This window comes from Notothenia rossii (genome assembly GCF_949606895.1).
Source record: "Notothenia rossii genome assembly, chromosome: 11".
In the NCBI taxonomy this organism is placed as follows: domain Eukaryota; kingdom Metazoa; phylum Chordata; class Actinopteri; order Perciformes; family Nototheniidae; genus Notothenia; species Notothenia rossii.
Genome location: NC_136910.1, coordinates 19,977,746 through 19,989,823, shown reverse-complemented (window position 1 = coordinate 19,989,823; position 12,078 = coordinate 19,977,746). Strand labels below are relative to the sequence as shown.

Below are 12,078 nucleotides of genomic sequence, written 5' to 3'. Positions count from 1 at the left end.
AGGAGCATGAGCATTACATAACGCTGAGAGCTGCCAGAGCACTCGGCCAAAGAATCTCACATTTATCAGAACTAGTTCACATCTGAGATTCAGAGCACACTCACTACTGGTGATGAAATACATATATGGTGGAGGAAGTACAAGTACTAATCCCATACTGTAAAAAAAACCATCTCATTAAAGTAAAAGAATGTAAGTATCAAACATTTAAATAAGTACAAATGTAAATTAAATTATAATGAAAATGTAAATTAATATAAGTGTTAAATAAAATAACTTTTCTTTTTAAAATGATATTAGTATTTCTCATGTAAATAGATTTTCACTGTTTTAATTGAGGTGCATTTTTATATAAAACAAATGCCGTAGCCTGACATTTTTTATATTCAATTGTCATATAAATAACAATAGATAAAGGTCCCTTTTAAAGGCTGGAACAATAAAAAAGGAGTTTTAAGTAATTTAATCAGTAATTCAAATGTTACATTTTTTATTTCAATTGACAAATCATTTTTTCTTTAATTGTAAAAATTGTTGCATCATATTTGAAAAAACTCTGGTATGTTTTATATGTAAACAACATTGTGTAAAGTAACTAGAGCTGGTTTATGAATGCAGGAAAGTGTAAAACATAAGTAACTATTGTTACCCCCCTGATCTAGGGTCAGGTCCACTCTAATGCTCATGCCTGTGTATTAATGATAACGCTGTTAATAGGAGGAGGTTAGCCGTGTTGGATCACATGGAGGTCAGAGGGAACACACAGGAGGCTTCGTCATGCGGACATCCTCCTCAGTGAAGGAAGGGTGTGGCCCCTTGCAGTCTGCCAGGGGCCACCCCCCCGATCTACTCACATTGCCTCCACCCGCTACATGTTTTATATTATCTTTGGAGCCGCACCGGGACTGCACACTGCTTAAGTCCAGCTTCTTTTCAACAATTTGAACCTGGAAAGTTGATATGAAAGACGGTTATCCTGGAGGAAGGAACAGAGGCAGATCTAGAGAGAGGGGGAACCAGGGCTCAGTGAAGAGGGGGGGGGGGGGGGGTCAGAGGTGACTGTCTTACTGAGCACAGTGTGACTTCACACACCTCATTCAGAGGTCCATCTTCTTTTCATGGGTTTTAAATGGAAATCTTTACCCAAAGTTAGGTGTGATAACAAATGATTAAGAAATAAAAAGATAAACGTTGCAATGCTTCAAAGGGGCATGTCCAAAAATGTAAAATAATCAAAGAATGCACACAATACTATCATACTGCATTTGGTGTCTTCACGGGCAGGCACATTCATACGCTGTGCACATGCCAACACGGGTCAATTATAACATTTATGAAATGGGAATTTTACCCTAACCCTAACCCAACTGATCCTTGTTACTTAGGAGTATATCAGTATATCTCATGTCAAATTGTCAATTTTTTTTCTCTAAAACTTCTTATAAGTGCAGAACGTGCCTGAGAATCTTCATATTTTAAGAGTTCCTCAGGATCAAAGTAGTCTGGTGATAGTTGTTACTTGTCCTCAATTTATTTGGTCAAATTACAACTTAAGTAACTAATAATCTCGACTGAGAACCACAAAAAAAGGCATTACAAATGTCTGCCAACAGACAGAATATTTGCAAATCTAATTGTATAAACTGTTGGTTGATTTAATCTATAACTATTCTTCATATATTTTGTAAATATAGCTATTAAAATAAATATAATTGTAGGAAAGTAAAAAGTACAATATAAAAATGGATTGTGTACTATAGCACTGCACTTAGGGACATGTACCAGGTTTTTTACCAGGTGTTCATGTCTCCTGTAGTCACCACTGCTCATGGCTGTGTACTTATGATACAACTATTAATAGGGGTTAGCAGCAGAGGTGGGACCAAGTCATTGTTTTGCAAGTCCGAGTCAAGTCTCAAGTCTTTGCGCTCAAGTCCAAGTCAAGTCTCAAGTCAGGATGGGCAAGTTCAAGTCAAGTCCAAGTCCTACACTTTGACAAAACGAGTCATAAACAAGTCATTATGTGCTTTTCACCAAATTTAATGACATCGATCAACAGAATAATACTTAATAATCAAACTGCTCTTTATTAGTCACATTAATAATTCAATAATCTATTTTCTCTGCTGGTAAAGTAACGTGTTATTTTCTAATTTAAGAGGGATCAGTAAGGTAAGGCTACCGTGACGGTTTGATTCAGAAGGAGTTTAATGTATAAGATCCCTGATGTGGAGGTAACCAGAATGTTTATTTCCACTGTGTACAACATGTTATAAGGGACCCACAATCTATCTTTATGCAAGGGATAATGTGCAGCGAGGTGGTCTCTATGGGGAAGAGAACACCTGAATCTAGATTCCTCTACAGTTGGTACTTTAAGTATATTTTGATGCTAATACTTTTGTACTTTTACTTGTAACATTTTGAATGCAGGACTTTTTATTGTAACCGAGTATTCCTACACTCTGGTACTTTTACTCAAGTACAAGATCTGAATTTCTCCCACCTCTGACAATAAATCCTGAGTGGTTACCAAAAAAAAACCCTGCTCTGAAGGTTATTGTCATTTTACAAATCCTGCACTCAGCTTTGCTTTCTACAATATCATTGAAATGCAGCCAGATGCTGCTTCTTTTTTCGGTTTTCGCTAATTTCTTGACTTTTTCCGACGTGCTTGCATTTCAATCCGTCTCCCCGTTGCTCTGTGCAGCTAGCCTGTACCACTACACATGCTGTGCCCCCAACCCTTCTTTCACATAATGGTATGATCCTAGTGTGTCTGTGTATATGATTGGCCGCATGGTAGCTAAATAAAGACCCGCCCCTGCCTGCAAGGATTCTCAGCAAGAGTAGGAGCAGCTGAAGATTCTGCTCTCCCCGACGGGAGTCTGCTCTTCTAGCGTCATCTCGCGATTGGCGTGTTGGAGACCCCTGAATTAAATTATCAAGTCACCTCAAGTCAGAAGGCTCAAGTCCAAGTCAAGACCCGAGTCATTGGTGTTCAAGTCCAAGTCGAGTCGCAAGTGTTTTGTGATGTTGTCAAGTCGAGTCTCAAGTCATCAAATTGATGACTCGAGTCTGACTCGAGTCCAAGTCATGTGACTCAAGTCCACACCTCTGGTTAGCAGTGTTGGATCACATGGAGGTCAGAGGGGACACACAGGAGGCTCTGTGCACGCTGAGACCCTCCTCAGTGAAGATGCAGTCTGAGTTACAGCAAGGGTTTTGGGCCCCTGCAGTCTGCCAGGGGCCACCCCTCCGATCTACTCACATTGCCTCCACCCGCTACATGTTTCATATTATCTTTGGAGCCGCACCGGGACTGCACACTGCTTAAGTCCAGCTTCTTTTCAACAATTTGAACCTGGAAAGTTGATATGAAAGACGGTTATCCTGGAGGAGAGAACAGGGGGAGAGCTGAAAGTCCATCTTCTTTCTCATGTATTTGAAAAATAGAGAGCCCTTTCTTTTTCTTCCTATAGTATTGTAGTGCTTTCAATGCTAATCCAGACTGAGAGCCAGAGTGGAGAGGGGAGAAATGAGAGATGCAAGTTGGCCTTTAAAGGGGCAAAACAAAAAGAATCCACACTGTACTGATCCTTCTTCATTGGGTGTCTTCATGGGCAAACATGTCCATGCATGTTTTTTTGGCATGTGCACGGGTAAAAGATTAAATGTTTTACATTTGAATAAACACTCTATTAGGAGAACCCTTAGTACTTTATTGAGTAAACGTCCATCAATCAGCTTGAAAACAGTAGAGAAATAGACACTACTTATGACTGCAGAACTTGAATGAGTATTATAACAAGTCATACCACATCACACAAAACCCCAAATGATTGAAACAATATATCCCCAAATAGAAGTAAGGCAAATGATTACAATAAAAACTACAAAGTCCCATTTAATTAAAGTTGTAATATCAACATTTTCTTTTACTTCATCAAAGGGTCAGAACACAGAAACATAATGTATCTGTATAGCGTATGTGCTGTACCAAAACTACGCTATGCTTTTCAAAGAGACTGACTTGTTGTATTTTTTTAATTGTGAACGTTTCCTCAATGTGGGGTATTATCTATTTCAGCTCAGAAAGAAATAAGGAAATGCTTTCCAAGTGAAACCCACTCACCTTGCCTCCTCCAGGGGTGTGCTTTATGTTGTCCTTAGATCCACAACGAGATGAAACATTAGGTAACTCCAGCTTCTTGTCAAGGATTTGGACCTGCGAAGGTGTGAGAAGAAGAAATACAAGTCCTTAATTCCATTGAGAATAACTGCAGGAGGGGATCAGCCCAACATGGAAGAACTAAGATGTTGAAGAGATGGAGATTAAAGCAGGTTTTTGATCATTTCATTAAAGCTGCCATCCATAACTTAGTGTGTCACATATCACATTTACTGCAGATACTACTGGGGGGATTCTCATATACTAAGTGCATGTTATTAAATAGGGATAGATAAACAGTAATACGTGAGTCTACAAAATGACCATATTGTTACAGATGCCAACTTTAACACATTAAAGCAGTGGACTTTTGGCTAAATGCACCTTGATCTTTTAGTGAACTAATAGTTAAAAAACATATTTCAGTGTCTAATTGAGCAGATTGTGAGTCCATTGAGAAGTCCATCTTCTATTACAAAATGGAGAGCACAAAGAAAAGAGAGAGCACTTCCTTCTTTTACCAAAAGCTGTTTTTTGATGATCATAACTGCAGAGATACTCAAGAGTCAGGTGTTGAGTTCATCCCTCAGTTACTCACATTGCCGCCACCGGGTACATGTTTCATATTGCCTTTGGAGCCACACTTAGACTGGACACTACTAAAATCCAACTTCTGTTCAAGGATTTGTACCTGGAAGAATGAAAATGTCAGCTTTTAGATTTGTGGGTTTGAAACATGTGCTGTGAGAGTAGGACTGAGAGAGGTGTTGACCATGCTGTTAACCGTCGTGTTGCTTTGTGTAACATGCAGCTTCAGGTGATACTACTTCAGAGAGAGGCTTCGGAAAATCCTCCTCTCATTCCTTCACTAAACAATAAGTGACATCCTCTCTTCTGTTTATTTGATCTACCATTTAAATGTCAGTGAGATAAGACTTTTTAACTATTTCATTTTGGTTCACAGAATCCTTTCAATTTTTGCAGATAGGTTACATTGATAGATAGATAGAATATTAGATATGTGACCATATACACTGAAATAGAACAATGCAGTGCTAAAACGGACCACAGACACAAATTCAACACATACACACACACATTCAACACACACACACACACATAGACAAGTACATTGTGTTGATCAGACAGGACATCAAAGGGCAGATTGGAGTTTTAATTCCAAATATATTTATCAGAGACTCTGGAAGCAGAAGAATGCTGATTGGCTGACTCAAATCTTAGTGGGTGGAGCCAGATTTTACGCCTTTTTTGTAAAAAAAAAAAGGTATTTTCTTGCTTTTATCAAGAAATGTCAGGAACGAGTCAGTGCACATCTCCCTGGATGTCCTCATGAGGTTTGAACCTTCCAAACAGTTCTAGTTCCAAAGCGTTATCTAAACCTCTGATCTGGAGATCACAGTGTAGTCTTAAATCTGCATGCACTATGATGTGCACTCAGTGTAACATCAATGTAAGTTCAGTTACCTTCCCCCCCCCAGGCTGGTGCTTCAGGTTGTCTGTGGAGCCGACCTTGGACCTGACATTCTTCAGGTCGGGCATTGGAGCTGCTGCAGCCAGAGGGACGGGGGGGCGGCTCTTCAGCGAGCCCGGGGATTTGGGCGTAGAACGCACCACCGCCACTTTCTTCACTTTGTTGGCCTCCGCCGCAGCCTTCGCAGAGAGTTGGCTGGAGGGAGATTTAGTGCCGGGGCTGCTATGGCCACTCCCATCTTGAGCAATCAGAGAAGCAATGAGTCAGAGGTTTCGAAAAAGTCCTCAGTAGAGGATGGAAGTGAAAGAATAAATAAAAGTATAATCAGACTAGGAGCTCTGGGGACTAAAAGCTGACCAAGTTTGATCCAGGACCGGATCAGACTGTGGCAGTGTGCCTAAGGGACGCTAAAAGTGATTGCTATTGATTTGCTTCTTCTTTTTTTTTACCTTTTTGATTTTTTGGAGTGGGAGGTTTCTTGGCACTAGCTGCATCACAAAAAATATGACAAATCAAAAGTAATTCTTAAATTGTACACCTTATAAAATGACAAATGAAAAGAATACAAATGAGAAGTGTTGGTTCTGTACCTGCTTGAGCTGCTGATTTCACTCCTTGGGTTTGAGACTTTGCAAGACCGGGACCCTGAAAAACAGAGAAGAGACGCTGCTTTAACATCAAGAAAGCTGCTTTTATTCAAGTGCAAGTAATCAAAACATGTTTGGAGACAATAATCATAAAAAATGAATGTCAAAATTGGTGTAAAGGATGATTCATTATCAAACAAATGAATGTTAGGGTGCCTTCTCAACCCAGACAAGGACATTGAGCAGCCATCTTTGACCACCTGACCCCCGCCCAGCTCCTAACTCTCAGCAGCATTCAGAGGTGTACTTACTCCGGGCTGCCGGGGCCCCGGGCTGCTGCTTTTAATGGGGATGGAGCTGGGGCTGTTTCCGGAGGGAGAGTTTGTTTTGTTGCCCCCGGTGACTGGGGATGGTCTTTTAGGGGAAGAGGTTGGTTTGATAGCAGTTGGGGTCTTTGTGACAGGGAGGAAAGGAAAAAGGAATAAAAAAATCAAAAGTTCTAATGACAATGAACATAAAAGAGGAATGAGTGAACAAATGGAAAATGACAGAAAGGAATGAATGTATTTCACAAACAAAATGGCAAAGGATTGTTCTGGTTTTATGCAACATGGGTCTTATTTTTAACGTCTTCTATCAGTTGTAAAAATGGCATAGATGTGGGAGCACGCTCAGTGTAACAACAAATTAAAGTCGGACAGTGAAACAAATGCTCCAAACTACATGATAAAGATAAATGCTATTCTTTAATCCAATGCTTCCAGCACATTCAAATCACAGTTAAAAACATATATAATACTTGAACAGCAAACTTTTGTATTTGGTTTTGGGGACAACAACTTCAGCATAGTTGCAATGAGGCAGCTGAATTAAATACAACAAATATATATACTGTACTCCGCTGGAAATAGCAAACACAAACATTTAATGGTGAACAAACGTTGTTGGTGGAGACCAAAAACAGAGCAAAAAGAGAGAGAATATTGGACTTAAACAATTATCAGGTGAAAACAAACTTGACTGAAAATGTGTGATAATATTGTTCTGTAACTGATGGATGTTTAGTCAAAAAGCTAACAAGTGCAATATATTATATTTTGAATCCAATACCATGTCAGTGGTACAAATAGGTTTTGGTCAAGTTTTTGATTAGAGAAGGATTGTAGTCATGGTTATAATAAACTTTGACTGAAATAAACACCAGGGTAGGACTTTTGTAGAAGCATCCATCCTACCCTCTAAGAGCCTTTGTTATTATGATACAGTCTTTTCCAGATTTTTACCCTCGATTTGTGGAACTCTCGCAAGACGGTTGAGGTAAGGCATTGACCTTGTGTAGGAAAGGTCGTCAGGCAAGAGTTCTCGCAAGATTTTCTCACCTGGAGATCCATTTACAATCTAACCGAATGATTCTTTCTCCAGTGTTGCCATGTTTCTGAATAAATGATACAGTAACAGAGAAATGGACAGAGCTGCAAAATATGATCCAATTTGTAAGAAACCAGAATATTCCCCTAAATAAAAGAAATGACGATTCTTGGTCACATACCTTATCTGCAGAGGCGTTATCGATCTTTGCTTGAGCTATAGACAGAAGAGAGAGTGGCAGACTTTAAATAACACGTTTATTATCTTTGATGTCTTCCTTATTTCCACCCAGGTGAACTAAATTAAGAAAAGTGTGTGCTTAAAGACATTCAAATTAGACAGAAAACTAAACCAAATATTGGTGATATGCAGCATGCATGGTGACACAATGTGGAAACCAAAAAAGTGGATTTTATTGGGGAACGCATAACCAGCAGAGTGAGCAAAGATGGAGCCATGAAAGAAAAAGTGGGGAGGGAGGACAACAAGCTTCTCCTCTGGTTAAATAGTTTACGTTCCAATAGAAAAAGTCTTAGGGAGAGTGCAGCATGGCATACGGTAGAAGCTGCGTTGTAAAAGAAAGAAGTGGAAGGAGTTAACTGAGGAGGGCTCTGGTGATTATGACAGCAAACAGACCTTTGAAGATAGGGACCGGCACCATAGACTTTCTGCCCAGAGAGCTTTGGGGGGGAGTTTGGCGGAGCTCAGCGGTACCAGTGGTCAGAGCCGCACTCATGCTCATTATGTCTGAGTCATTAGAAATGTCAGGCTTTGAATAGCCGGCTCTGTGTAACCATGAGTCACTGCTGCTGTTTTCAGTCGCCGTATCGGATGGCATTTTGGTTAAAAGGCTGTCCGTGTCGGAAATGTTCCTGCTGCCATTAAGATCTTCTGAAGGAGAGTCAGCGTGTGACAGACTTTGAACTTGTTGTTTTTCTGCTGGCATGCTTTCGAACGTTAAAAGGGCTTCATCTTTTTCAGAGCTGTCTGTCTCTCCTTGATTGACCAACAACTCTTTTTCCCCAATGGACGTCAGGTCTTCCAAAGCAGCGCTCCGAATCAAAGACATCCCGGGCAGATTGCTGGTTTCACTCAGGCACTCGGAGGCATCCAGGCTGATCGCCCTTTGAGAGTCCACGGCTGCAGGGCTCGCCATGTCGTCCCGTCTTATCTCCGACCCGTGGCTGAGGTCTTCAGAGGCCCATAAAGACTCACTTAGCCTCTTCCCACACTCCTCCACCGCCTCATTTCCTGGGTCCATGGGGCAGGAAGCTCCCATGGAGTCAATGCCCTCCCTAGTGGCTCCATCGCCCGCAAACACAAAGTCACTGCAGTCTCCAGAAGCAGGCTTTGCTAATTTGTTTGGAAAGGAGATTAATGATGACATTCACATCACTTGTTTTCCATCTCCCCATTGAAACAAAAATATATAATTAAAGATGGGACAGAACTGGACAAATGCCATCCATGACCAAAGTAAAAAAAAGTCTATTTCCATAAACAGAACAACAGAGAGCTATAAAAAGGTGAGATGTGATCAATGGTGGAAAAGAAACTTTCACATGAAAATAAAATGAGATGGAAATGGACATTAATGCATCACACCAGGCTGACACATGATGCATTCAAGTGAACAGAATGAACAACAGACTACTAACATATTCCTTTCCATAATAATAATAATTAAATATAACAATTATAGAGCTATATAAAGTGTATGCAGTCTGGATTGTGACACTGCAACAAATATAGACGTTTACAGTGTAAAATAAAAATTATTATAAAAATAAAATAGTATAAAATAATAAAATGTATAAGTAATACATTAATACATTCATTTATAATGAATGTGCATGCATACAAAATACAATTACATTTGCAAATCATTTATTATGTTAAATCATTTTGACTTATACTTTACATTTTAAATCACAATATTATCTAAAACATGTTGAAGATGCTTTTTGCTATGTGACAGATGTCTTTTTTTAAAGTTTAAATATTTAATTGAATTCATGTTATGTAAAATGTTGCTTTGCTTTTGCGTTTTTATACAAATAATAGATCAGACATATAAAGTCAAATAGTACAGTTTGTGTAAATTGTACAATTCATTTTGGGAAGTGTAATGAAAATGCTTTTACTTTAATAACTACACATAAAATGCATCTAAAATGACCCTTCTCTATGGTTTAATGTATTGGTAAATACCAATTAAACCCCGTCAGGTATCACATAAAACAGTCCTGGTGTCCTAACTGTATTCATATCCATCAGCTACAGTCATTAAATACAGCCCAAGTGCAATCAATCAAATACTTAACAGCCTACCTGTTGAAGCTGCTCCTCCTCCTCCTGCTGCTGCTGCTGCTGAACATGATGAGACAAATGGAAACATATATGAGTAATGACTTTCTGTCATTTTAAGTCATCAATACACTCCCTCACTGCAAAGAAATCAATATAAAGCCCACACACAGCATGTCTTCAGTTAATGCAGAAAGCCCAGAGCAAATCAAGGTTACATTTATCATTGAAAAACAAAGAGATGAATATGCAAACAGTGTTTATGTGAGTGTGACGTTGTGCAGCAGAACCGCACCAAAGGGCCTGCTCCATGTGGTGCTTCAGCTGTTTCTAACATCATTCTGTTGCATCTGTTTAACAGATCACAGGACGCTTAAATCTGCCTGAGGTTTGGCGCATTCCCACCATTCTGAAATAGCCAGCATGTAACCATCTTTTATGTCCGTTTATGATCATGTGTAGTTCTAAAAAGGAGCAAATCATCAACCATTACAGCAAGCATGAAGCCAAGCCAAAGGATAAACCAAAAATACAAAAACAGCACTCTTTTCCATTCATGATGCTGAAAGAAAAAGATAGCAAGCCACATTTAAATCAGTACAACCACGAGAGCAGCTTTGGGTCATACAAATTGAAGAAATTGTTCCACATTTTGGGAAATTCCCAAACTTGCTTAGAGTTAGATGAGAAAATTGATATCACTCACTTCTGCATGTTCAACATGAAGCTACAGCAGCGGGTTAGCTTTGCACAATGACTGGAAGCACATCTAGCCTAAATAAAGCTTTCTAATAACAAACCCTGCATGATAGGTTACACTTTAGGTACAGATTGTTTAAAGTACACAGATAAAACAAGATATTTAAAGAATTTACTTTTTGCCATGGGACACTTCAGTGTTTTCTGATTCATTGAAAACATATCTTAAGTTGCCAAACAATGTTAGCCAGTGAGCTTTAGTGTCGGAGCAATCATCTGCTCCTTAAAACCCACTGTCTGTGTTTTAACATGCTCTTTTATTTTATTGTTCTGTCTTTTAAATTGTTTTATTTAAGTATTCCAGTAATGTGTGTTGCATGTTTTAAATTGATTGTATTTACTTGTGTGTGTAAAATGTGTTTTAGGTTGACTTTTAAAATCTGTCCAGGGACTACAGATGAAAAATAGCCTCTTGGCTAACTCTGGCACATTTACAGTTATGTTAATTAATGTGCTCTGTCCCTGTTAAATAAATGAATAAATAAAATCAAAGTGGTGCTTGGACAGATTTGTGGAAGCAGTTCCCCTGTTTCCTGTCTTCAAGCTAAGCTAGGCTAAGCTAATCAACGTTAAGCTAACCGACTGCTGGCTGTAGCTTCATTTGTTGAATCATACAGACCCGATAGTGGTATCAATCTTCTCATACAAGAATGAGAATATATTTCCCAAAATGTCAAACTAGGAAAACAACTAAAAGCGCAAGCTGCTGAAAGAGACAGCAGCTGAAAGACCGGAGGCGTACCAAGCTGCCCCTCGCCTCCACATGAAGTGCTCTCTGTTTCTGAGAGCTCAGGCCCTGCCGCTTCAACACCGGCCTTCTCTGACGTCTCCACTGCAGGATAAATGGATGTCAGTCAGTCAGAAAAATAGGAATAGCTCATCCCTAAACATCTCTCTAATTTGACAGACTTTCCTCTGGTTTATTAAAGCTGAATTAGCTCTGAAACGACACCTCCTGACCTCATGCTGTGGTATTTATCACGTTCACAGCCAGGAGCTGTTCAACAGATCAAGGAGTATTTCCACCCGATGACCTTGCTTTCCACTACATCTTAGGACTCGCTGTCACTCTCACTATTTATGATCAAAGCATGCTCCACCCAGGCTGAAGTGCTACTGTGGCTAATTCTCACAGGCATAGAGAGACATGACTTCCCATGTTAGTCACCATGTTCGTGTGTGACTAGGGAAGAGATGTTGTTCCCTGTGTAGTTTGTCGCTCTGTGTTTGTACTGAGAACATAGCTACTGTACATGCAGCAGTATGAATGTAACGTGAAATGCATTTACTTAAGTACTGTCCTTAAGTACAAACTTGAGGTACTACTTTCCACTTTTATTCCACTACAATTCAAAGGGAAATTGGGGGTATTTGTACTTCACTTATTTATCTGA

General features: G+C 39.5%; 2 protein-coding genes across 2 annotated transcripts in view; both read right to left on the bottom strand.

The window, feature by feature from the left end:
* Positions 1-12,078, bottom strand: part of LOC307024101 (uncharacterized protein) — a 36,084-nt gene that overhangs the window by 4,473 nt on the left and 19,533 nt on the right. Inside the window, 11 exon segments of the mRNA XM_079657927.1 lie at positions 855-947; positions 3,272-3,364; positions 4,136-4,228; positions 4,770-4,862; positions 5,657-5,901; positions 6,113-6,151; positions 6,254-6,308; positions 6,562-6,702; positions 7,800-7,834; positions 9,950-9,988; positions 11,427-11,516. Of these exon segments, the coding sequence (XP_079514053.1) occupies positions 855-947; positions 3,272-3,364; positions 4,136-4,228; positions 4,770-4,862; positions 5,657-5,901; positions 6,113-6,151; positions 6,254-6,308; positions 6,562-6,702; positions 7,800-7,834; positions 9,950-9,988; positions 11,427-11,516 (1,016 nt within the window).
* On the bottom strand, positions 7,874-9,383 carry LOC307024105 (uncharacterized protein). The gene has a single exon (XM_079657932.1). The coding sequence runs from the start codon at positions 9,003-9,005 to the stop codon at positions 8,214-8,216; it is 792 nt and encodes a 263-aa protein (XP_079514058.1). The 5' UTR covers positions 9,006-9,383; the 3' UTR covers positions 7,874-8,213.